This window comes from Trichechus manatus, unplaced genomic scaffold (assembly GCF_000243295.1).
Source record: "Trichechus manatus latirostris isolate Lorelei unplaced genomic scaffold, TriManLat1.0 scaffold00057, whole genome shotgun sequence".
Classification (NCBI taxonomy): Eukaryota; Metazoa; Chordata; class Mammalia; order Sirenia; family Trichechidae; genus Trichechus; species Trichechus manatus.
The window spans coordinates 10,684,352-10,705,289 of record NW_004443993.1 but is presented as its reverse complement, the minus strand read 5'-3'; the positions used below and the strand labels follow the sequence as shown (position 1 = coordinate 10,705,289).

Below are 20,938 nucleotides of genomic sequence, written 5' to 3'. Positions count from 1 at the left end.
CATCTAGTTGTGCTGGACTCAGTCTGGTGGAGGCTGTAGTAGTTGTGGTCCATTAGCCCTTGGTACTAATCTTTCCCTTGTGTCTTTGTTTTTTTTTATTCTCCCTTGCTCTGGATGGGGTGGAAGTAGTCAAGTATCTTAGATGGCCGCTCACAAGATTTTAAGACCCCAGACACTACTCACCAAAGTAGGATGTAGAACATTGTCTTTATAAACTATATTATGCCAGTTGAGCTAGATGTCCCCCAAGACCCATAGGGTTTTCTTGGCTGTCACCTTTACAGAAGCAGATCACCAGGCCTTTCTTCCATGGAGCTGATGGGTGGGTTCAAACCCCCATTCTTTAGGTTAGTAACCAAACCCATTGCCCTCCAGTCGATTCCAACTCATAGCGACCCTATAGCACAGAGTAGAACTGCCCAATAGGGTTTCCAAGGAGCAGCTGGTGGATTCGTACTGGCGACCTTTCGGTTAGCAGCCAAGCTCTTAACCACTGTGCCACCAGGGCTCCTTTATGTTAGTAGTCCAGTGCAAACCATTTGCACCACACATGGGGTTGCGATGAGTCTGAATCAAGTCCATGACAACGGGGTTTATTTCTTTATTTTGGTTTAGCTAACCTAAAAGCCAGGCTGGCCCATTTCCTTGAATCCCCATTTTACAGATGGGCAAACCGAGGCTCAGAAAGCTTAAACTACTTGCCTCAGAACCCACAGCAAAAGAGGGATCCGACTCAAACCCAGCTCTCATCAAAACACCCTGCCAACCTGGGCACCACCCCACTTCCATGGCATCTGAAAGAAGTGGGCATCACTATTTTGGTACTTGGTGCCCCAACATCCCAAACCTGCTGCCGTCAGGTCAATTCTGTCTCACAGCGACCCTATAGGACAGAGTTGAACTGTCCCATAGGGTTTCCGACGCTGTAAATCTTTCCGGAAACAGATTGCCACATCTTTCTCCCGTGGAGTGACTGGTGGGTTTGAACCACTGACCTTCTGGTTAGCAGCTGAGTGCTTTAACCTCTGCACCACTTGGACTCCTTCCCAACATTCTAGGGTCCCCCAAATCTGCCCTGACCCCCACCATGCCCAACGCTGAGTTGGCAGCTGGCTCTGGTGTCTGAGTTGGGAGAACACAGCCTCTCATGCCCCTGCCCTTCCTTCAGCCCCAACCATCCTCCCCACTCTTGTCCTGGGTGGGAGCCCCCTGGGGCAATCGCGGGCCAGCAGGACAGATTGTTTGGAGACGTGAAGCAATCTGGTTTAATTTAAACCTTCACTGGGACACGGGCTCTGGCAGAAGTCCACCAGGAAAACAACAGCCGGGCAACAGTCAGAGTCTTATTTCCAGTTCAGCCCGGGGGTAGGGGGAGGAGGAGGAGGAGACAGCAGCCATCGGATCCCAATTGCTATCAGCTGGGGAGCCTATGTCCCGCACTCCAGGCTCTGGGTAGCCCTCCTCCTCCCTCCTTCATCCTGGAGGCCTAGGAAGCCAACTGGGAGATGCAAAGAGCACAATGTATATGGATTCCTTCAATTCCGTTCAATGGTTCTTTATTAAACCCCTCAGATCTGGCCTCAAGCTGAGTGATGCTGGGTACGAGGGGACTCAGCCCCAGGACCTGCACTCAGGGAGCCCCCCAATCTGGGGAAGACAGAGCTAGACAAAGACACCCTGAGAGCAAGGCCAGGAGGAGGTTGGGAGGGCCCGAGGCCAAGAGGAAGAGGAAGAGGTGTTTCAGACAGAAAACGCAGCTGGAGTAGAGGCAGGGAGGCCAGAAGGCCCCAGATGTATTTTGACAAACCTGGGTCAAAAGGGCTTGGAGGCGACTATGGAAAAGCCTCAAGTCTCACACCTAGAAAGGGTGGGGTTATTTGCAGAGTGGGGTGCAGTGTCCCCTCAACCTCGTCCCCGTGCCTCACTGGGACCTGGCCACTTCCAGGAGTACCCGCCCCTTCATGTCTTCAGGCCCAGCGCAGAGTGTGTCCTTCCTGGAGAACATCGTGTCATTGTTGGCCACGAGCCAGCGATAGAGGTCGTCCAGGTTTTTGTCGCAGACCCAGGGGTTGCTGGAAATGTCAAAGCCTTCCTTCATGGCCCGGGCGGGTTGCCCCAGGGATGCCCAGAGCCCCGTGGGCACGCTGGTCAGCAAGTTGTCAGAGAGGTCCAGCATGTCCAGCTCCTTCAGGCCCTGAAAGGCGCCGGCAGCCACAGTGGCCAGGCTGTTATTCTGCAGGAAGAGGTAGCGTAGGCCCGGCTGGGGCGCCAGCAGGTCCCCTCCCAGAACCCTCAACCTGTTACTTTCCAGATGTAGCCTTTCCAACCGCAGCGGGCCCCTCAGGAGGTCAGAGGGCAAGACCTCCAGCTGGTTGTCGCCGAGGTCAAGGATTTGCAAGGCCGTGAGGTTGGCCAGCAGCCCAGGGGGCAGCATCTGGAGGCGATTCCCAGACAGGTCCAGATACGCCAGAGCTTTCAAGCCGTTCAGCCACAAGGCCCTCAGGACTTCCAGGCAGTTCTCCTTCAGCACCAGGGTGTGGAGGGCAGCAGAGGCCTGGAAGAGGCCAGCGGGCAGCTGGGACAGAGCGTTGTGGGTCAGATCCAGCACCTTCAGCTGGGGCACGGGCAGCAGGAACTCAGCCGAGAGGTTTTCAAGCCGATTATTGGAGAGGTGTAATTCCTGGAGGTTGGAGGCGCCCTGGAGGATGTTGGCTGGCAGCTGGGTCAGGTTGAAGAACTCCACCGCCAGGTAGACAGTGTCGGCTGGGAGGTGGTGGGGAGGTTCGGCGGTCGGGTGACAGTTGATGGAGCTGCCGTTGCCCGAATTGTACACCAGGCAGGCTTTGGCGCTCGGGGTTGAGGCCGCTAACAGCAACAGCAGGAACAGGGTTCTAGAAAGATAGGGGTCAAGGCCCCCTGGGCTGCAGACAATGATTATTAATAAGCCAAGGTGGCACAGCAGTATCAAAATATACCCAGAGTCTGCCCACTTCCTTCTCATCTCCAACACCATCACCTGGTCTGTGCCACCTCATCACTTACCTAAACTAGTATAATCACCTCATCCTCTTCTCAGCTTCCACCCTTGCCCCCCACAGCTGCCAGAAGCGACCCCCTGTCCCAGGGAGAATTCTAATTCTGTGAAACTTGAGTGTCTGAGTCTAACTCCTAAACGTTACCCTCCTTCCTTGCCAGTTCAGCCCCAGGAGACTATTCATTATTTGAGGTCCATCTGGCTAGCTTCTTCTGATCTGGCTGGTTTTCTGTCAGTTCTTATCTCCCTGGCTTAGTGTTTTGAAGACCGAGCCAGTGAACTCCTACTTGTCCTGCAAAACCCCAGCTCCCACGCTCCCTTGTCATGAAGCCTTCTGTGCCCTCCCCAAGCAGAGCTCTCAGTTCCCCCTCTGAGCTACTCCTCTTTCTTTCTAGCCCTGACCACACACAGGATGTCTGTCTGGTTCCATCTCCCGAGCATGGAGGGTCCTTGACAGAGGGGCCACCTGGGTTCCCAGCATCTGTCAGCATGAAGCCAGGCACAAGGGGGTATCCATGTTGGTCAGCTGGGTGACCCCCACCAACCCAGGGTTCCCGGTGCAAACAGGTGACTCTGAACATGAAAAGTACGCTTTGCTTGGGGCAGGCTAGGGGTGGGCATTTGACCTTGGGAGGGGGTGGTCTACAGTGGGCACCCCATCTGGGGAGCTGGGGCTTCTCCTGCTCTGCTTGGTCCATCCAGCAATGGCTGCCCTGGCCCAGCAGCACCAGGAACCACCTGTACAACCTTGGTCACTGTGGCCCAGGTACCTCCCTGTTCCTGTGATTTCTGCTGGTCTGGCAGAGTGTCCGTGTATCTCCAGGTCTGCCCAATTGGGCGGGGTGAGGACTTACCTCTGGTTTTGCTCTTGGCTCCGGGAAGACATGGTGACCCTTCTCTCTTCCTTCTGGGTTCCTTTGACCTGGGGAAGTGGCTTTATACTTGCCTGGGCTAGGGATGGGGGAACCAACTATGAGGCAATAGCTAACCCCATCCCACTTGGGGTTGAACTTGATCCAGGCAGAGGAAAGGGAGGGTCAGGGTTGTGAAATTGCTTCCTGGCACAGAGAGGAGGGGAGGTGGCAGAAGGAAGGCTGTCCGTGCCTGTCTTGGCCCTGTTTCTATCCAGTTTCTCCTTCTCTTTTTTCCTGCTGGGGCTGAGGCTTGCATGGCCAGGCTCGCACAGTACCATCCCTGGGGCAGGAGGGTGGGGACATTTCTTTGAGCAAGAAGCACAATTTACAATAAACTTGAGTTACCAGGAAACTCATTAAAAAGAACAACTTAAGTCCATGGCCTATTGTTTTGGTTTGTTTTTAATGAAAAAAAAAAAAAAAAGTAGAGTTCAAAAGGGAGTCTTATGAAAAATCACCACGGTCTTTGACCAATGGCTCTGGAGGAACTCAACGTGGTTCTGAATCCTAGCTGTGCCATGAGCTTGCTTTGCTTTGTGACCTTGGGCAAGTGACTTAACTTTTCATGGCCTCAGTTTCCTCATCTGTGAAGTTGAACTCAATCTCTGAGGGCCCCTTTTGCTCTTTCTTTCTTCATCTGAGGTTAATGTGATATTTATTTTTGATCTTTCTCATTTCCTAATAAATGCATTTGGAGGCTATGAATTTCCCTTTGAGAGCTGCTTTGGCTGTATCTGACAAGTTTGGTTCTGTAGTGCTTTCCTTCTTGTTGAGTTCTAAATATTCATATGTGATGTGCTATCTTTACTTGCACTCGAGACTTGCCGTGCCTGCCCATGACAATAAATGCATTCTGTTGTGACCTGGCCATGGGTCTCCTAATGGCCCAGGACCACACTGTTGTTCAGGTCCTCACCCCAGGACACAAAGCAGAGACAGAGGCATGGGGGCCGGTGGTTGTAAACAGAGTTTTATTGATGGGGAGGGTTTGGGGGAGGCAAACTCCAGAGTGGGTCCAGAACTCAGCTGGCCACGTGGCATGCACGGTCAGCTGGAGGTCAAAGGGGGGAGGTCACAAGGGGACAGGTGGCTCGGGACCCTCTGACCACCCTGGGGCCATATTTACAGGGGCGCTTGCCTGCCTCCGCCGCCCCCCAGACCCCAGAGCCCTTTAGACAACATTAAGTTCTGGGCAGGCCCACCCCGTCCCCCTACCTGGAACCCCCTCATATGCCTCCTTCCTTCTGCAGAGCTGGGGTTCAAACTCCCAACCGGCACCCTGGAGGCCCCTGGCCTTTTCAAAGCCCCAGTGTTGGCTCAGCCAACACTCAGGCTGCTGGGACCGCTGCCACGCTCGCACGCGGACACACACACCCCCCGCACACGCGGCCCACCCCCATGCACACGCCAGCAGCAGCCCTCACGGGCACACACACATGCCTCCCTCTGCTCCCTGGCCCCTCACACACGGACACAGCATGCACACACACACACACCCACACACGCTGGGGGCCTGGATTGAGGAGGGACCTTTGGGGGGGCGGCTTGGGTGGGTGGTTCTAGCCCCCCCAAAGCCCCCTGGCCGCCACCCCCGAGAACAGAGTTGTGCAATTGGTTAGAAAACGCCAAAGAAACCAAACCTTAGAAAGAAATCAAAATCTACGCATCAGGTCAATCTCAAATAAGAGCAAATCCTCCCGCCCCTCCCTGCCCCGCAACCTTCTCCGTGTTCGGCGATGCCGGGTCGGGGGAGAGCTCATTGTGCTTCCGGGTGGCAGAGGGAGCCCCCCACCCCACGAGGGTGGGGCGGGGGTCTTCAGCACCCACGCGGAGCTGGGCTGGGCCTGGGGTTCCGCCATCTCTCGCTCCTGGGTCCTGTGGCTGGTACTGGCAAGGCGTACGGAGCCCTGCCCTAGAGCACGGGGGGTGCAGTCCTGTCTGTCCCCCCATAGGGGAGGAAGTGCGCCAAGTCCGTGCTCGGCCGGGCGTGGCGGCCCCGGGGATGGTCGCTGGGCCGGCCCTCACCGCTGTTGAAAGTGTGCGTGCGGCGCAGGGCGGCGGCCGGCGGGGCGTGGGGGCCCGGCCTCCGGAGGCTGCCCGTCGGGGGTGGGCTCCAGGGCCGAGGGAGGCTGTCGGCGGCTGAGGTTGGGTCCAAGGGGCCCGTGGGTGCTGACACCACCCGCCGGCGGTCTGGGCTGGCATGGGGGGTGAGTGGGAAGTCGCCGTGGGAGGCGCGGCCGGGCCGGGCGGTGTAGAGGCGGGCATCGGGGGCCGGCTCACCCGCGGGGGGCTGCTCGGGGGCCCGGCCCGGGGCCAGCAGCAGGAGCGAGGAGGAGGCGGAGGCGGAGAGCAGGGGGTGGCCATGGTCCCAGCCGCGGGGGGCGAGGGCGTGGGAGTGCGGGTGCGGCGTGGGCAGGCGCTTCTGGGGCAGCGGCGTCTGTTCCGGCGTGGGCAGCAGCCCCGAGTCGAGGTCGTGCGGTACCCCCTGCAGCAGCGTGGCCTTGGCCCAGCCGTTCTGCATCAGCGGGGCCAGCAGGGCCTCGGGGGGACCCCCGGCGCCACCGACGCCCCCACCGCTGCGGCCGCCCGGGCCCGGCGCCCGGCGCTCACCCAGCCTGCTGACGCTCAGCACGGCCTCCCCGCCGCCGTGCGCCAGGATGGCCTCCTTGTCCTTGCGGCGGGCCAGCTCACGCCGCTCACGGAGGCCTACGAACCAGCCCACGCTGAAGCCGGACACCACGGCGCCCACCACGAAGGCCGCCACCGACGAGGTCACCAGCAGGTTCACCGACACCAGCCCGGCACGCTCCTCGGAGAGGCTGGCCCGCTGCAGCCCTGGCGGGAGGGGCGGGTCAGGCCGGCAGGGCAGCACCGGCCCCGCCCCTCCCTGGGGTTGTCTCTCTGTCCCTACCTTCCACAGCCCGTCGGTCTGACTCCTGACATCTCTCTGTCCCCTGGAATATGTCTGGCCTCTCAAAACCTGTCTGTCCACCCATCTGTCTCTGTCTCCTGGGGTCTGTCTCTCAGCGTCTCTCTGTCCCTGGGGTCTGTCTGTCCTCTCAAAGCCTGTCTGTCCATCTGTCTACCTTGGGGTGTCTCTTACAGAGCTTATCTGTCTGTAGGTCCTTTTCAAAGCCTGTCTCTGGGCGTCTCTGAGCCCCAGGGCCTGTCGGTCCTTCTCCTACTCTCCCGCCCAGAAGTGGGACCACCCCTGCCCACGCCACAGCCCTGATGGAGACCAGTCCCCCCAAGGGTCCCCAGGCCTCCTTACCTCCCCGCCCCCAAAGGCAGGGAGGGAGCCCAGCCTGGCGTCCCCTTCCCCCACTTACCTGTGCAGTCCCCTAAGCCTGAGGTGCTGGCCCCAGAGATGTCCTGCTCAAAGGTGGCTCTAATGAGGAAAGGGGGCACCGTCAGCAGAGAGCCCCCCTCACAGGGCTGGGGGTCAGGGGGCAAGGGGAGGATTCCTGGTCAAGGGGGGCGGGTCAGGCACACCCCTCCTCCCGCAGTACCTGGTGCCGGGGCTGAGGAAGATGCAGGAGCCGTCTGGGGCCCATCCGCAGTAGGGGTCCTGGCTGCCGATACAGTTCCTAGAGTGGGCGGGCGGGGTCAGGTAACAAGGGGTCGCTTACATGTGCTTACGTGCACCGGGGCCTACCCCGAGCACCTTCCTCTCAATAGCAACGCCTCGAGTCCTCGTGACAAATCTCCCACGTGGGGGTTCCTCGGGCCCATTTCACAGATGAAAACACTGAGGCTTGGGAAGGTTAATTTTGCTCACTCGGTGGAGCTGGGATTGGAGCCACAGAGAGGAGCTGGGCTTTACCCTGAGGGAGGTGAGAGCCCCGGGGGGCTGTGGGCAGAGAGGGACGGGCCTGACTCAGGTGCTCACGGGCGCCCTCTGGCTGCTGCGGGGAAAATGGACTTCGGGGTGGCAGTAGCACAAACTACTCCGAAGCCTGTGCCCTTGACGCTGATTCTGCTGTCGGTCATTATTGCAATGACGGCAGGCTGGTAGGGGGGACGAGGGGTTCACCTGTGTTGAGGGCTCATGCTGACTCTAGGTGTGTGCCAAGCGCGGTCCATGAATCTGCCCTTCCCTCCCATTTTGGAGACAGGAAACGCCTCCTGGGTCCCCGGTTTGTGCTTCGTCGTCCAGAAGACTATTCTCCACGCGGCCGCCAGAGGGCGCCAGTGAGCACCTGAGTCACGCCCCACCCCACCTCTGCTCACAGCCCTCCAGGGCTCCCACCGCCCTCAGGTAAAAGCCCAAGTCCTCCCCGTGGCCCACAAGGCCCTGCACGACCTACCCATCCCCTTCCTGCCCTCGTCTCCTCTCTCCTCCTCCCTCACTCCACTCCAGCCACACGGCCTCCTCACTGTTCCTCCAACTCGCCAGGCATTGTCCTGCCCCAGGGCCTTTGCATGGGCTGTTCTCTCTGCTTGGTTGACACAGGATGTGCTGGGGCCCTTGACTTGAACCCAACGCTCCAGCCCCAGAGCCCGAGCTCCCTGTCTTCCCATGCTCATCTCCCCCTCCCGTCCCACCTGCTGCTGGAGTTGGGGGTCACTCACTTCATGCACCCCGAGTACTGCTGGCAGCGGGCCACCGGCACACGGACCACGCAGCGGGGGAAGGCCGCCAGCAGGCTGCCCGAGGCCGCGTCCAGCTCCAAGCTCAGCAGCCGCCGCCCTGTCTTGCCACTGCTGTACTGTCCACACCTGGGGGTGTCAGGGTGGTGAGTCTCGGGGGGCCCTCCCCATCTTCCTGCCCACTCCCCACTGCCCGGCTGCTGCCTGGCTCCACCTGTCCGGCCGGTAGGTCTCAAACTCCTCCAGGAAGACAGTAGGGCCTGCGGTCTCCGGGGTGCTGGCGTTGGGCCGGATGAGGAACTTCAGGACAGTGCCCGCCTCGGATCCCAGGAAGACAACGGTCTGGTTGCCCCAGGGGCCAGCACCCACGTCCACGGCCACCCGTGTCAGCTGGTGCCTGGGGACCGGGGCAGGGCAGGGTCAGGCTGGTCCCCCCAGTGCCCTGTGCTCCCCCAGGCAGCCCGCAGCGGCATCAGCCAGGCCAGGCCAGTGGACAGCAGTATGGCCGTGGTTACACAGGTGCCCACGGACATGAACACGCCGACACGCGTGACAGCAACAAACACGCATGTACATGGGCTCATGTCACATGGTAAACGCCTGCCAGGAGCAGAGGACACATCAAGCCCTGCCTGTGTGCACAGCACAGAAACAGACCCGTGAACAGATCTCTCCACCTGGGCTGTCTCTCCGCTCTCGCCCTTTCTCTCTGGGTGTCTCCGCTCTGATGCCCTCTCGCGCTTTGTCTGAGTCTGTGTCCGTCTCTGTTCTCTCCCTCTCTTCCCATTTCTTTCTGTCTCTAGTCTGTTTGCTCTCTGTGTGTGTGTGTGTGTGTGTGTGTGTGTGTGATGCCTGTCTGTCTCCCTCTCTTTCTCTCTCCACAGTCTCTATTTTTCCCTCTCTCTGTTTTCTCTCTCTGCCCTGGTATGTACCTCTCAATATCTCTCTCTCTCTCTGTCTCTCCCCTTTCTGTTTTCTCTCTCTCTCCTGGGGTGTGTGTCTCTCTCCATGTCTTTCTCTCTCTCTCTGCTGGTACATGCGTGTGTCTCTCTGTCCATCTCTTTCCCCCTGGCTCTCTCCATGTCTCTCTGTCTTCATCTCTCTGGGCAGCCCCTGGAAGTCCCTGTGCTTGGCTGCATCGAATGTCTGACTCAGCCAGGCGTCCTTGGGCCAGGTGGGACAGGCTGGTCACCCCCATCTCCTCCCTGCCCCCATCTGCCCCCTGATCCCCCTGCCACGCTGGCTTGGGTTTCTGTGCCCACCCCTTGTCCCACCAGGATCCCGGCCATGTGTGGGGACTGACCGCATCAGTGTCCGCACAATCCAGGGCCCGTGGCCCAGCGAGGGCACGGCCTCGTCCATTAGGGGGTGCGTCTTGACGAAGTTGAGGATCTCGTCGGGAAAGGCGCTGGAAGCATTGTACTGCATGCCAGGAGCCGCACAGCACCCAGGCCTGCGGGTTGAGGGGTGGTCAGGACAGACTTGGGGTTCCCACAGAGCAGCCACACCCAGCTGATTCACTAGGGGGCCCGCCTAATGACCTCAGTTTTCCCCATCTGTGTAATGGGTAAGCTTGGACTCAGAAAGGGCTAAACATCTGGAAGTCCTGGCTCTGGGTCTTGGGGACCAGGACCCCACTCCCCAGGCACCTGTCACGGGACTTAAAGGGCTCTTACCGTGGCCGAGGCACCTGATCTTCCGGCACAGGTGTCCAGATGGACTCAGGGGACTTCTGCTCTCGAAAGCGGCCTTCGAACACAGCAGCCACCTGCGTCATGTCAAAGGCGCAGACGGCCGAGCCGGGGATGCTGGGGGGTGGGTGTCAGATAAAAGTGTGGTGAGCCGGGGAGGGGACACTGCCTCGGGCATGTGTGTGGAGGAGTCCTTGTCCCGGGGGCCGTCAGAATATTCTCTCTCCCTGTCCCCCCACCCGCCAAATCCAGTCACTCTGCCCCCTGAACAGCTTCCTAAACTGAACCCTAATTCAGCTCCTCCATGGCTACCCGCTGGTCCAGGCACCCATTGTCCAGTCTCCCAGCTGGCACTCTTACGCATTTCAGCCCATTTCCCAGGGGGCTTTCTGAAAACACAACTCTGACCTTGTCCCTCTCCTGCTCCTTACTCTGCCATAGCTCCCTAGTAGTCTCAGGATAAAGTCCAGGTGCCTCCCTGCGGCCCACAAGGCCTTATGTGATCTGATGCATCACCTCCCTGTCCTCATATCCTCCACTCTCCCCCTTGCTCCCTCCAGCCCAGCCACCCCCACTTCGTGCTATTACTTAAACACACCAAGCTCATTCCAACCTCAGGACCTTAGCATGTGCTGTTCTTCTGCCTTGGAACACTCTTCCCTCTTCCTCCATCTCACACCCATCAAAGCCTAGTATCAACGCCCCCTCCTCCAGGAAGCCTTTCCTGCGCCCCTCTCTCAAAGGCAGAGCCCTTGTCCTCCATCTGCCCCATTCTGACCAAAGGGCCTTGGAGAGTCAGGGTCTGGCTTTGTCCCACCCACATCCCAGGCCCAAGGCCTCTCAGGGTCCCATCTTGCCCAGCCTAGGACCCAGGGAATATCTGATGACAGAATGCAGGACTTAGCAACAGAGGAAGGAGGGGAGTCAAGAATAGGAGGAGGACATGGAACACGTGGCTAATTGCCTCCATGAACAACTGCTTCCTTTGCCATGAGACCAGAAGAACTGGATGGTGCCCGGCTACCATCACTGAATGTTTTGATCAACGATTCTACAGAAGAATCCAATCAAAAAGGGGAAAATGCAGCACAGAATTTCAAATTCTCATGGAATCTAGATTTTCTGGAGCCATGGAGGCTGGATGAACCCCTGAAACTACTGGCCTGAGATGATCATTAAATCTTAAACCAAAAATATCCCCTGATGTCTTCGTTAAACCTAACAACAGTTTAACTTAACTAATAAAGAATGTCTGCCTTGAGCACTGTGCTTTTTTAAGATCTACCTATATGGGATCAAATTGACAACAGCAACTCGAAAGGTTAGATAGGAAACTTAGGAGGCAGTGAGTTTATGTCAACGGGGGAGGAACAACTCAGAAAAGGTGGGTGAGAAAGGTCGCGCAACTTAAAGAATGTAATCAATATCACTGAATTGTACATGGAGAAACGGTTGAATTGGTGTATGTTCTGCTGCGTATACTCAAAACCAACAAAAAAGTAAAAAAGAATGCACGACCTTCCTGCCCACATGCATCAAATGCCCCCAGTCTGCTCCCACTGGCGCCCGCTGACCTGTTGCTGGGAGTGGAGAAGATAGCGAGGACCACGGGCCGGCCCCCCAAGCTGACCACGCCCGTGACGGCCTGGAGCACGTTGAAGTAGAAGTGGGAGTCTCCGGGCACCGAGCAGTTGAGGCGTGCTTTCAGGAAGGACGTCCACTGCTTCTCCAGCACACGAGGGGAGCCCCCCACGTCATTCTTGCACACCCGGGCCACACGGGACACCACCACCTGGCGTGACAGAGAACAGATGGGGGCCTGAGTCCCACAGGACGTGCTGCCCGCCAACCAGGTCATGGAGGAGGCAGAGAGGGCAGATGGGTCTGACTCCAGTTCACTGTGGCACCCCGCCTGTCACTGAACCACTAAATACCAGCTTCCCCAGCAGAAATGCAGGGATGACAACAGTGACAACAGCAACAAGGACCAACATAATTGCTTCCACTACAGACTGCGTACTATGTACTGGCTGGTTCATTCTCGTCTCTTACATTCTACCCAAAGCTCTATGAGAGAGGGCCTGCTGACATCCCCATTGTACAGATGGGAAACTGAGGCACAGAGAAAGGGAAATGACTGGCCCAAGACCACACTGGTGCAAATGGCAGAGTCCAAACTCTTAACTTCTGTCTCGCTGCTTGGCTGGATGGATGGTTAAGTAGGTGGGTGGGTGCGTAGGTGGATGGAAGGAGGGATAGATAAATAGGTGGGTGAATGGAGGGATAGGATAAAGGGGTGGATGGATAGGTAAGTGGAAGGAGGGAGGAATGGATAGATGAATGAAGGGAGGGATAGATGAGTGGTAGATGGATGGGTGGTGAATGAATGGATGGAATGATAGGTGGATGGATGGAATGATGGGTGGATGGATGGATGGATAGAATGATGGGTGGATGGATGCAGGGAGCGAGGAAGAAATGAGTGGACAAGCACAAAAATGATGGTTGCATAGAGAAATGAGAAAATGGATGGTTGGATGAATGAATGAATTGGAAGAAGATAATGATGAATCAGTGCATCAGTAGACAGGTGGATGGATGGGTAGATAAATGGATGGGTGGGTGGGAGGATGTATGGACAGATGGATGAGCAGATAAATGGATGAATGCATGGAGGGATGAATGGGTGGATGGGTAAATGAATGAATGAACTGGAAGGAGATGATGATGGATCAATGGATGGGCAGACAAGTGGATGGATGGATGGATACATGGGTGAGTAGATAGAAGGTTGAATGGAATGAATGAGTAGATTAACGGAGAAGATGGATGACTAGATATATGGGTACATAGAAGGGTGGGAAGGTAGATGGAGAGATGGATGGTGGATGGATAAGTTGATAGGGAGGATGGATGAATGAGGGGACTGGTGGATGGATGGATGGAGGGAGGGAGGGAGGGAAGGATAGATGGATGGATGAATAGATAAATGGACGGATGAATGATGGATAGGTGATTGGGTGGGTGGATGGATGGATGAATAGGTGGATGAGCTGGAGATGCACAGATAGATAAATGGGTTCATGGATGGGTAGATGAGTGAATGGAGGGAGGGAAGGAGGAAGGGAGGATGGAGGATGATGAGTCAGTGGCAGATGGGTAGATGTATAAATGGGTCAATGGAAGTGGAGTGGACTGGAGAACAGATAAATGGCTGAATGACTAGATAGTGAATGGGTATTTGGATGGACAATGGATGAAACATGGATGAAGGATGGATAAATGGAGGTAAATGGGTGGGTAGATAGGTGGATAGCAATAGCACCAGGACTGGAAGACAGAGGCCTATCTGACTTCAAACCTGTGTCCCTTCCCCAGAGCTGTGTACACCAAGGCTGCTCCCTAAATGTCCTCCAGCCTCAGGGACAGCTCCTGGCCCAAGGTGAAGGTCCTGAGGACCAGAGATGAAGGACCCCAGGTGGAGCTTCATGAATCCCCCTCTGCTCCCCACACCCACACCACTCCCCACAATCAGAGCCTCTCAGCTCCAGGCCCCGCTGCCCAGGCCTCTGGGGGGACAGGGCCTTACCTTCTCCAGATAGTTAAACTCCATCGCAATCTCCCGGAAGAAGAAGTAGACGTGGCTGCCCCACTCCACCACGTGGACAAAGTAGGGCTCTGCAGGAGAGGAGGGGTCAGAACCAGCTCCCAACATGACAGGTGGCTTTCTAGGCTCAGAACATATCAGTCTGGGTGGCCACTTTTGTGGTGAAGGGGGGATCTAGACTGATTATCCAGGCAAAATGAAATGAACTAAAACTTGTTCTTTCTGAGGAGGTGGATCAGAAGTGTAACATCACCATGTCTACTCCCGCAAACAGCAATATCTACTATCTTTCGCCACCTTCCTCCTTCCCATGTTGAACCGAGCTCCTGGATGCCCCTCTTGTAGTTCCATTTTGGGCTTCTAAGCCACCCACTTCCAGCAAGTTCTACCTGAGATCCAACTTAAATCTCTCCTCTAGCTTCATGATCAAAGAGGCCAGCAGGCTCCAAAGATGAGATGGGAGTCCCCCCCCATCTCCTCTGGGACTCTTATTCTGGTGGGGGGATTTGACGAATTCGGCTCTGTCAGGTCCGCCCTCACTGCCCCTCCAGGCCCACCTCTGAACCACTTGGAGTCATGTTTCACGGTGCGCAGGGTGGGCCGGTCCCCAAGGCTGCGGTAGATGACGGCATCAATGGCGAGGAAATCGGTAACGGTGGCTGTGAAGAGCATCCCGTCTGGAAGGCGGGTGAGGGTAGGAAGATGAGAGGTCATATCCAAGAGGCCAGGGGCTGGATAGGTCAAGACTAAGCTCCCCAGACTGAGCCCCGACCCTGGGCTGAATCCCTGACTCTGAGCTGAGCCCCAACCCCAGGCTGTATACCTGACTCTGGGCTGAGCCAGGACCCCAGGCTGAGCCTCTATCCCTAGGCTGAACCCTGACCCCATCTAAGCCCCGAATTTAGGCTGAGCCCTGAGACTGAGCCCTGACCCTGGCAGAGCCCTTGACCCTGGGCTGAGCCCCGACCCTAACCAAGCCCCAAACCTGGGCTGAGCCTCTAACCCCAGGCTAAGCCTTGACTGTGGGCTGAGCCTTAACCCTGGTGCAGCCCCACCTTGACTGAACCTTGACCCCAGGCTAAGACTGCCCATTTCATAGCTGGACGGATGGATCCCAGCCACCCTCTAAATGGCACATTCCAAGAGTGGAAAATGCCAGGCCCTGGCCCAGGCTGGGGCTCCACCGATGATCAGTCAGGGTTGAGGGGCACTCACCAGAGAAGAGGGCAACGTTGGCATGTTTGGGGTCATATGGGCAGCGGGCCATGCCACTGATGTTGTCCCCGAGGGGCTGCAGTGTGTCCATCTGCAGAAGGGACCAGGGCCTGAGTGACAAAGCTCTTGGCCGTGCCTGGCAGCCCTGACTCCCCCAGCCCCCAGCTCGGGGGAATCCTGGCCCCACCATAAATTGCTGTGTAAATTTAGTCTCTTAATCTCTCTGGGCCTCAGTTTACTGATCTGTAAAATGGGCCTAAGAGTCAATGCTGTTGTTGCGTGCCGTCGAGTCAATTCCAACTCAGAGGTACCCTATACGACAGAGTAGAATGCCCCACAGGGTTTCCAAAGCTGTAAATCTTTACATAAGCAGAATGTCACATCTTTCTCCTGTGGAGCCGCTGGGTGGATTCGAACCACTGACCATTCGGTTAGCAGCTGTCATGGATTGAATTGTGTCCCCCAAAAATATCTGTCACCTTGGCTGGGTCACGATTCCCAGTGTTGTATGATTGTGTAATCTGATGTGATTTCCTTATGTGTTGTAAACGGTACAACTATGATGAGGTTACATGTGATCTCCTGATGTGTTGTAAATTCTATCACTGTGACGTGGTTACACTAATGAGGTTTACAAGATCTGATAGTCTTAAGCCAATCTCTTTTGAGATATAAAAGAGAGAAGCGAGCAGAGACACATAGGAATCTCATACCACCAAGAAAGCAGTGCCGGAAGCAGAGCACGTCCTTTGGACCTGAGGCTCCTGCGCAGAGAAGCTCCCAGACCAAAGGAAGATTGATGACACGGACCTTCCTCCAGAGCTGACGGAGAAAGCGTTCCCCTGGAGCTGACGCCCTGAATTTAGACTTGTAGCCTACTGGACTGTGAGAGAATATACTTCTCTTTGCTAAATCTATCCACTTGTGGGATTTCTGTTAGAGCAGCACTAGATGACTAAGACAGCAGCCAAGCACTTTAACCACTGTGCCACCAGGGCTCCTTTCCGACGCACAGTCAGCCCTACGTGACAGAGTAGAACTGCCCCATAGTATTTCTAAGGCTGTAAGACTCTCAGCGAGATGGACTGACACAGTGGCTGCAACAATGGGCTCAAACGTAGCAAGGATTGTGAGGATGGTGCAGGACCGGGCAGTGTTTCGTTCTGTTGTACGTAGGATCATTATGAGTTGGAAGCAACTCCACAGCACCTAACAACAACAATCTTTACGGGAGCAGATTGTCCGGTCTTTTTTCCTGCAGAGCCACTGGTGGGTTCAATTAGCAGCCAAGCATTTAACCACTGCACCACTAGGGCTCCTTAGGGCCGATGCTACCCATAGCGTTATGGTGAGGTCTGAGTTAATCCTATACCTGACCCCTGCCCCACTGCCTGTCTATTGCTGTGGGTGAGGGGATGGGAAGGGCGTATCTGGTAGGCTTCCTGTAGGAGGTGACATAGCCTAGAGGCTGGACCCGGGAAGGCTAAAGGGAGGAGACTCACGCTGTAGTTGGCGCACACGGGGTTGAAGGCGTTGGAGCCACACATGAAGAGCGTGGACTCGTCGCGAAGTAGCAGCACCTTTACGAAGTTTCGACACTCGCCCTAGGGCGGGAGGGGAACGGGGAGACCAGTGTGGGCGTGGCCAGGGTTGTGGGCGTGGCCAGGGCAGAAGGCAGCGCCAGAGCAGATCTGGGCTTTGCTAGGAGCCAGGGCTGTGGGCGTGGCCAGGGCAGGGGGCCGTGGCAGGGAGTGGCTAGGGAGGAGGGCGGAGCCGGGGCAAATCTAGAGTTTTGCTGGGAGGGGCCATGGACATAGGCGTGGCCAAGACTGGTGCCACAAAGGGGAGTGACCTTGTCCCGGGCGGGAAAATAAGACTTGGTTGGAGGCGTGACCGTGACTCAGGGCCGGGCCAAGACTGGAAATACTTTGCATTAGCGGTGGAGCTATAGGCAAGGCCAAGGCTGTGGGCGTGGCCACAAGGAAGGACGATGTTGGGGGCATGGCCAGGCTTTAGGCGTAGCCATGGCGACGCAGGGTCCTGGCCAGGGATGAAGGCCAGGATGAATAGCCTGGGGCGTGTCCAGGGCCGCCTGGGGGGTTGGGTGGCTGGAGGCCTGAGCCTGGGCGGCCCACTCACCTCCTGCTTGCCCTTCATTCGGCACACATCGATGTCACTGGGGTTGGAGCGCCAGGTCAGCTTCTGGGGGTAAGGGGGCTGGTGAGGATCTGGGTCCCTGATCGCCCTAGGACCCCTGCAGGTCAGGGACGCAGTGTCAGGTCCCCCCCCCCGCCTGTGCCCCCTCCTCACCCGCTGATACCGCAGCTCCGTGGACGTGGGGGGCTCCAGCTCCACCCGGTACAGGTTGTCCCTGGGGGAGGGGTGTAGTGTAAGACTGGGGGGCCTCCGCCACCCTCTGTGTTCCATCTTCCCCGGTGCAGACGTGGAGGCTGACATGTAACAAGTCCGCACATGCCAACGCCCCTGCCCCGGAGCAACTCCAACACTGAACACGCTCTAACATGCTTCCCTGTCCCCTAACATACCTCATCTCACCCTAACATGCTTCCCCACATCAAATTCTATCCCGAATCCGCCTACTTATCCTCATCCTCTGCCTCCACCTGGTCCAGCCCGATCATCGCCCGCCTGGACCAATGCAGTGGCCTCTACCTTGGTTCCCCGCTCCCGCCCGCGCCTTCCACAGTCGGTTCCCCCTGCAGCCACCAGAGAGCGCCCGTGAGCACCTGAGTCAGGCCCGTCCCTCCTCCGCTCACAGCCCTCCAGAGCTGCCACCTCCCTCCGGTAAAACTCGAGTCCTCTGCGCGGCCCAGAGGGCCCTGCACAACCTGCCCCGTTCCCTCCCTTCCCTCCCCTCCTCCTCTCTTCCCCTCAGTCACTCCACTCCAGCCACAGGGGCCTCCTCGCTGTTCCTCCAACTCGCCAGGCCTGGTCCTGCCCTCCCCAAAGATCTCCCCATGGCTAACTCATCATTCAGGTCTCAACTCAAATGTCACGTCCTCAGAGAAGCCCTCCCTGACCACCCCCACAGCACCTTTCCCAGGTTTGTAATTATACATTCATGTTTGTAGTTATTTGATTGCTGATCAGACCCCCACTCACCGGGGGTATCAACCCAGCACGCTCTGCAGGGCCTGATGCGTGAAGGCACCCAGAGAATTTTGACCTATGGGTTATCCCCACCCACCAACACACCCTGGATGCTCCAGGCTACAGTCACACCCAGTTTTGAGCATTCCTAAAAGCCCCACCCCAGGGACACATATCTGCACCCCAGCCCCACCATGCAGACTCTCCTTCTCAGCGCGCTACTTACCCACTCCTCATGGCTCACCCTACACACTGCCTGACAGCCCTCATACCTCTCTCCAATGAACAGCGTCCTGTTGACCCGCAGTACGCGCTGGATGTTGAGGTCCTCAGCGCCCTCTACGGAGGTCAGGCGTCCGGGCCCGCCGCCCACGAACACCGGGTAGTGGTTCAGGTCTGGGGGAAGAGGTTGGAAGGGGTGTGAGCCAGGGCAGGGTGAGGAGGTGGTGGCGCGTGTCCCCACGTGGATAGCTCGAGATCAGGCCTTTTCTGGGAGCTCCCCAGGGGGATAGCAGACCCAACTGGGGACCAAGCCCTTCCCTCGGGGCTCCCCCTTCCCCCCCACCCCCACTCACAGTCCCGGGGGGCCACGCTGAGCGGCGGCGGCTCCTCAGGGAAGAGGCCGTGGGAGCCCCTCAGTAGCAGCAGCAGGACCAGCAGGGCCGGACGAGGGGGGGGCTCTCGCTGGGTCCGCATGGCGAGGATGGGGCAGCGAGAGATGACACCTGCGGACAGGCGGGAGGTGAGGCGCTCCCTGCAGTCCCTACTTCCGCCGGCAGAGGGCGCGCGCGACCCACGGCTGCAGGGCCCGACCTTCCCACCTGGTTTTCAATTGACAGAGAAATTCCCCACTGGGATAGCAATAAAAAATAACAAGAACAACAACCACGACAATAATAATAATTATACCACCCAGCACTTATTTAATTATCAGAACCACTTTATGACCAGGTAATGGCTTCAAGCAAAAATGCATTAGATTAGTAATTAGAAATTACAGTATTAATAATAAAGATAAATAATAGACACAAAATCTTAAAACACGTATTTTAAAATTCTTAGAATTAAAACAAAAATATCTTAAAATCAAAGGCACACATGCACATTAAAAAAAAAAATCAGAGGCTCTTGGAGTTTTATAAACCACAGTCTGAGAATTGCATAAGTTTAGAATGGCAGAATATTCCAGCTGGCCGGGGCGCACAGAGGCCCCTGTAAGTCTGCATTCCTTCCTAAGTCCAGCTTTTCTGTTGTCTTCTCGCATACCTCTGTGACGGGCCCCTCACTACCTCTCGAGGTGGTCTGCTTCCTACTTCTGCTCAAGGTAACTTTGGAGAACCGTCCAGGAGTCAGGAGTATGAACAGAACTCACCCTCTTGGACCCAGCCGTGCATGCCCAAAGGCCCCGGCTCAGGGCACCCCCTACCAGAAATGGGTGCAGTCCATGTCCCGGAGACCCCGAATATGAAATCTCGCAGCCTTGTCCTTCTGGGCAGCCCAGGGGCAAGCCCTGTGCCTCAGTTTCCCCGTCTGAGCAGCAGGGACATCTCCGAGTCCTGCCCCGGCCTTATGGCCCAGGATTCCGAGCCCCCGCAGGTGAGGGTGGTTTGGGAATGTTGGCCCTGGAATGCCTGTCTCCGTTCGGGGCCAGAAAACAGGAAAGCTTTGTGTGGACCACTGGGCCTTCCGCTCTGTGACCTGAACTTCCAGGATTTGTGACTCAGCGGACGCCCGGATCCCACGTGTGTGCAGGGAACGGCCTGGCTTCCTCAAGGGTTTCCGTCCCTGGCTCCTCCCCTGCTCTGCAGCCCCCCATGGCTCCCAGTGGCCCCCGAGTCCAGGTCCCAGCCACCGCCTGGCATTCCAGGTGCCAACTGGATTGCCACCTCCAAGACTGCCTCCTCCAGCCTCCCCCAGCCCCTCGGGGTGCCACGTCCACCCTGTGCCTCTTAACCCATGTTTTATCCAAACAATATTTAACTGAAAAGAGATTTTAAAACAACGGCTTCCATTGTGCATCAGGGTGGGGCTCCAGAGCTAGGTATGAATTCTGACTCTGCCACTTCCCCGCTGTGGGACCTTGGACAGGTCATCCCCTCTCGGAGCCTCAGTTTCCCCATTTGTAAAATGGGGATGGTAACTGTACTGGCCTCACCGGCCTGTGGTGGGGTTAGCACAGTGCCTGGCACACAGCAGGTGCTCAGTAACTGCTCGTTATTATTATTGCTGTTGTTGCCGGTGTACTAAGCAGCAGTGGCTGTGCTGGGAGGTTTCCAGGAATTACTTCACAGAACTCCCCTGATGGTTCTAGCAGTGTTAGTGTGACATGAAGCCCATTTTGCAGATGGGGAAACTGAGGGTCAGATTCAGGGGCAAGTCCCCACTAGAGAGGAATTGGCAGCGGGATGGCGCATACTAACGGTCATAATCAAGTTACCAGTCCCCAGCCCGTTCCCTCAATCCCCCAGGATGCCAGTAGTGACCTGAATGCCCAGTTGACAGACAGATGGAGGCTAGTTTTTTCTCCTGATTCTGTTAACTTCGTGATGCAGCAGATCACAGCTGGGAAGGAGGTTCATTTCCTCCCTCTGTCCACAGCTGCCCCCAGCCCCACAGGACCTCCCTGGGACCCTGGGGCTCAAAATGGGTTCTGTCTCACCTCAAAACTGCTTCTTCTCGGGGACAAGGAAGCTGGTGATAGGGAACCCAAGGTTGAGTAAGAATATTGTTGATGTGTTGTGAGATTGTTAACCATTGTCATAGGGCAACATTTGTA

General features: G+C 56.9%; 2 protein-coding genes across 2 annotated transcripts; both read right to left on the bottom strand.

The window, feature by feature from the left end:
- Positions 1-1,472: 1,472 nt before the first annotated feature.
- On the bottom strand, positions 1,473-3,920 carry LRG1 (leucine rich alpha-2-glycoprotein 1). The gene is made up of 2 exons (XM_004378449.2): positions 3,889-3,920; positions 1,473-2,921 (listed from the first exon to the last, which is right to left on the bottom strand). Exons 1-2 carry the CDS (start codon positions 3,918-3,920, stop codon positions 1,922-1,924), a joined length of 1,032 nt encoding a protein of 343 aa, XP_004378506.1. The 3' UTR covers positions 1,473-1,921.
- Positions 3,921-4,897: 977 nt separating this feature from the next.
- SEMA6B (semaphorin 6B) lies at positions 4,898-19,796 on the bottom strand. The gene is made up of 17 exons (XM_004378448.1): positions 19,589-19,796; positions 18,738-18,887; positions 18,435-18,558; positions 17,362-17,422; positions 17,191-17,253; positions 16,554-16,655; positions 15,052-15,142; positions 14,394-14,513; positions 13,819-13,907; positions 11,804-12,021; positions 10,215-10,346; positions 9,842-9,991; positions 8,753-8,935; positions 8,521-8,667; positions 7,458-7,535; positions 7,278-7,336; positions 4,898-6,783 (listed from the first exon to the last, which is right to left on the bottom strand). Exons 2-17 carry the CDS (start codon positions 18,856-18,858, stop codon positions 5,861-5,863), a joined length of 2,661 nt encoding a protein of 886 aa, XP_004378505.1. The 5' UTR covers positions 18,859-18,887; positions 19,589-19,796; the 3' UTR covers positions 4,898-5,860.
- Between the last annotated feature and the right edge of the window lie 1,142 nt (positions 19,797-20,938).

Bases quoted from the DNA above. Each gene is read 5' to 3' on its own strand.
- LRG1 (XM_004378449.2), bottom strand. From the start codon at position 3,920: ATGTCTTCCCGGAGCCAAGAGCAAAACCAGAG. The intron at 2,922-3,888 runs GTAAGTCCTCAC...CATTGTCTGCAG, and splicing joins AGCCAAGAGCAAAACCAGAG to CCCAGGGGGCCTTGACCCCT.
- SEMA6B (XM_004378448.1), bottom strand. From the start codon at position 18,858: ATGCGGACCCAGCGAGAGCCCCCCCCTCGTCCGGCCCTGCTGGTCCTG. The intron at 17,423-18,434 runs GTATGAGGGCTG...CCCCTCCCCCAG, and splicing joins ACGCTGTTCATTGGAGAGAG to GGACAACCTGTACCGGGTGG. The intron at 10,347-11,803 runs GTCAGCGGGCGC...CCCACCCCCCAG, and splicing joins TTCTCCACTCCCAGCAACAG to CATCCCCGGCTCGGCCGTCT.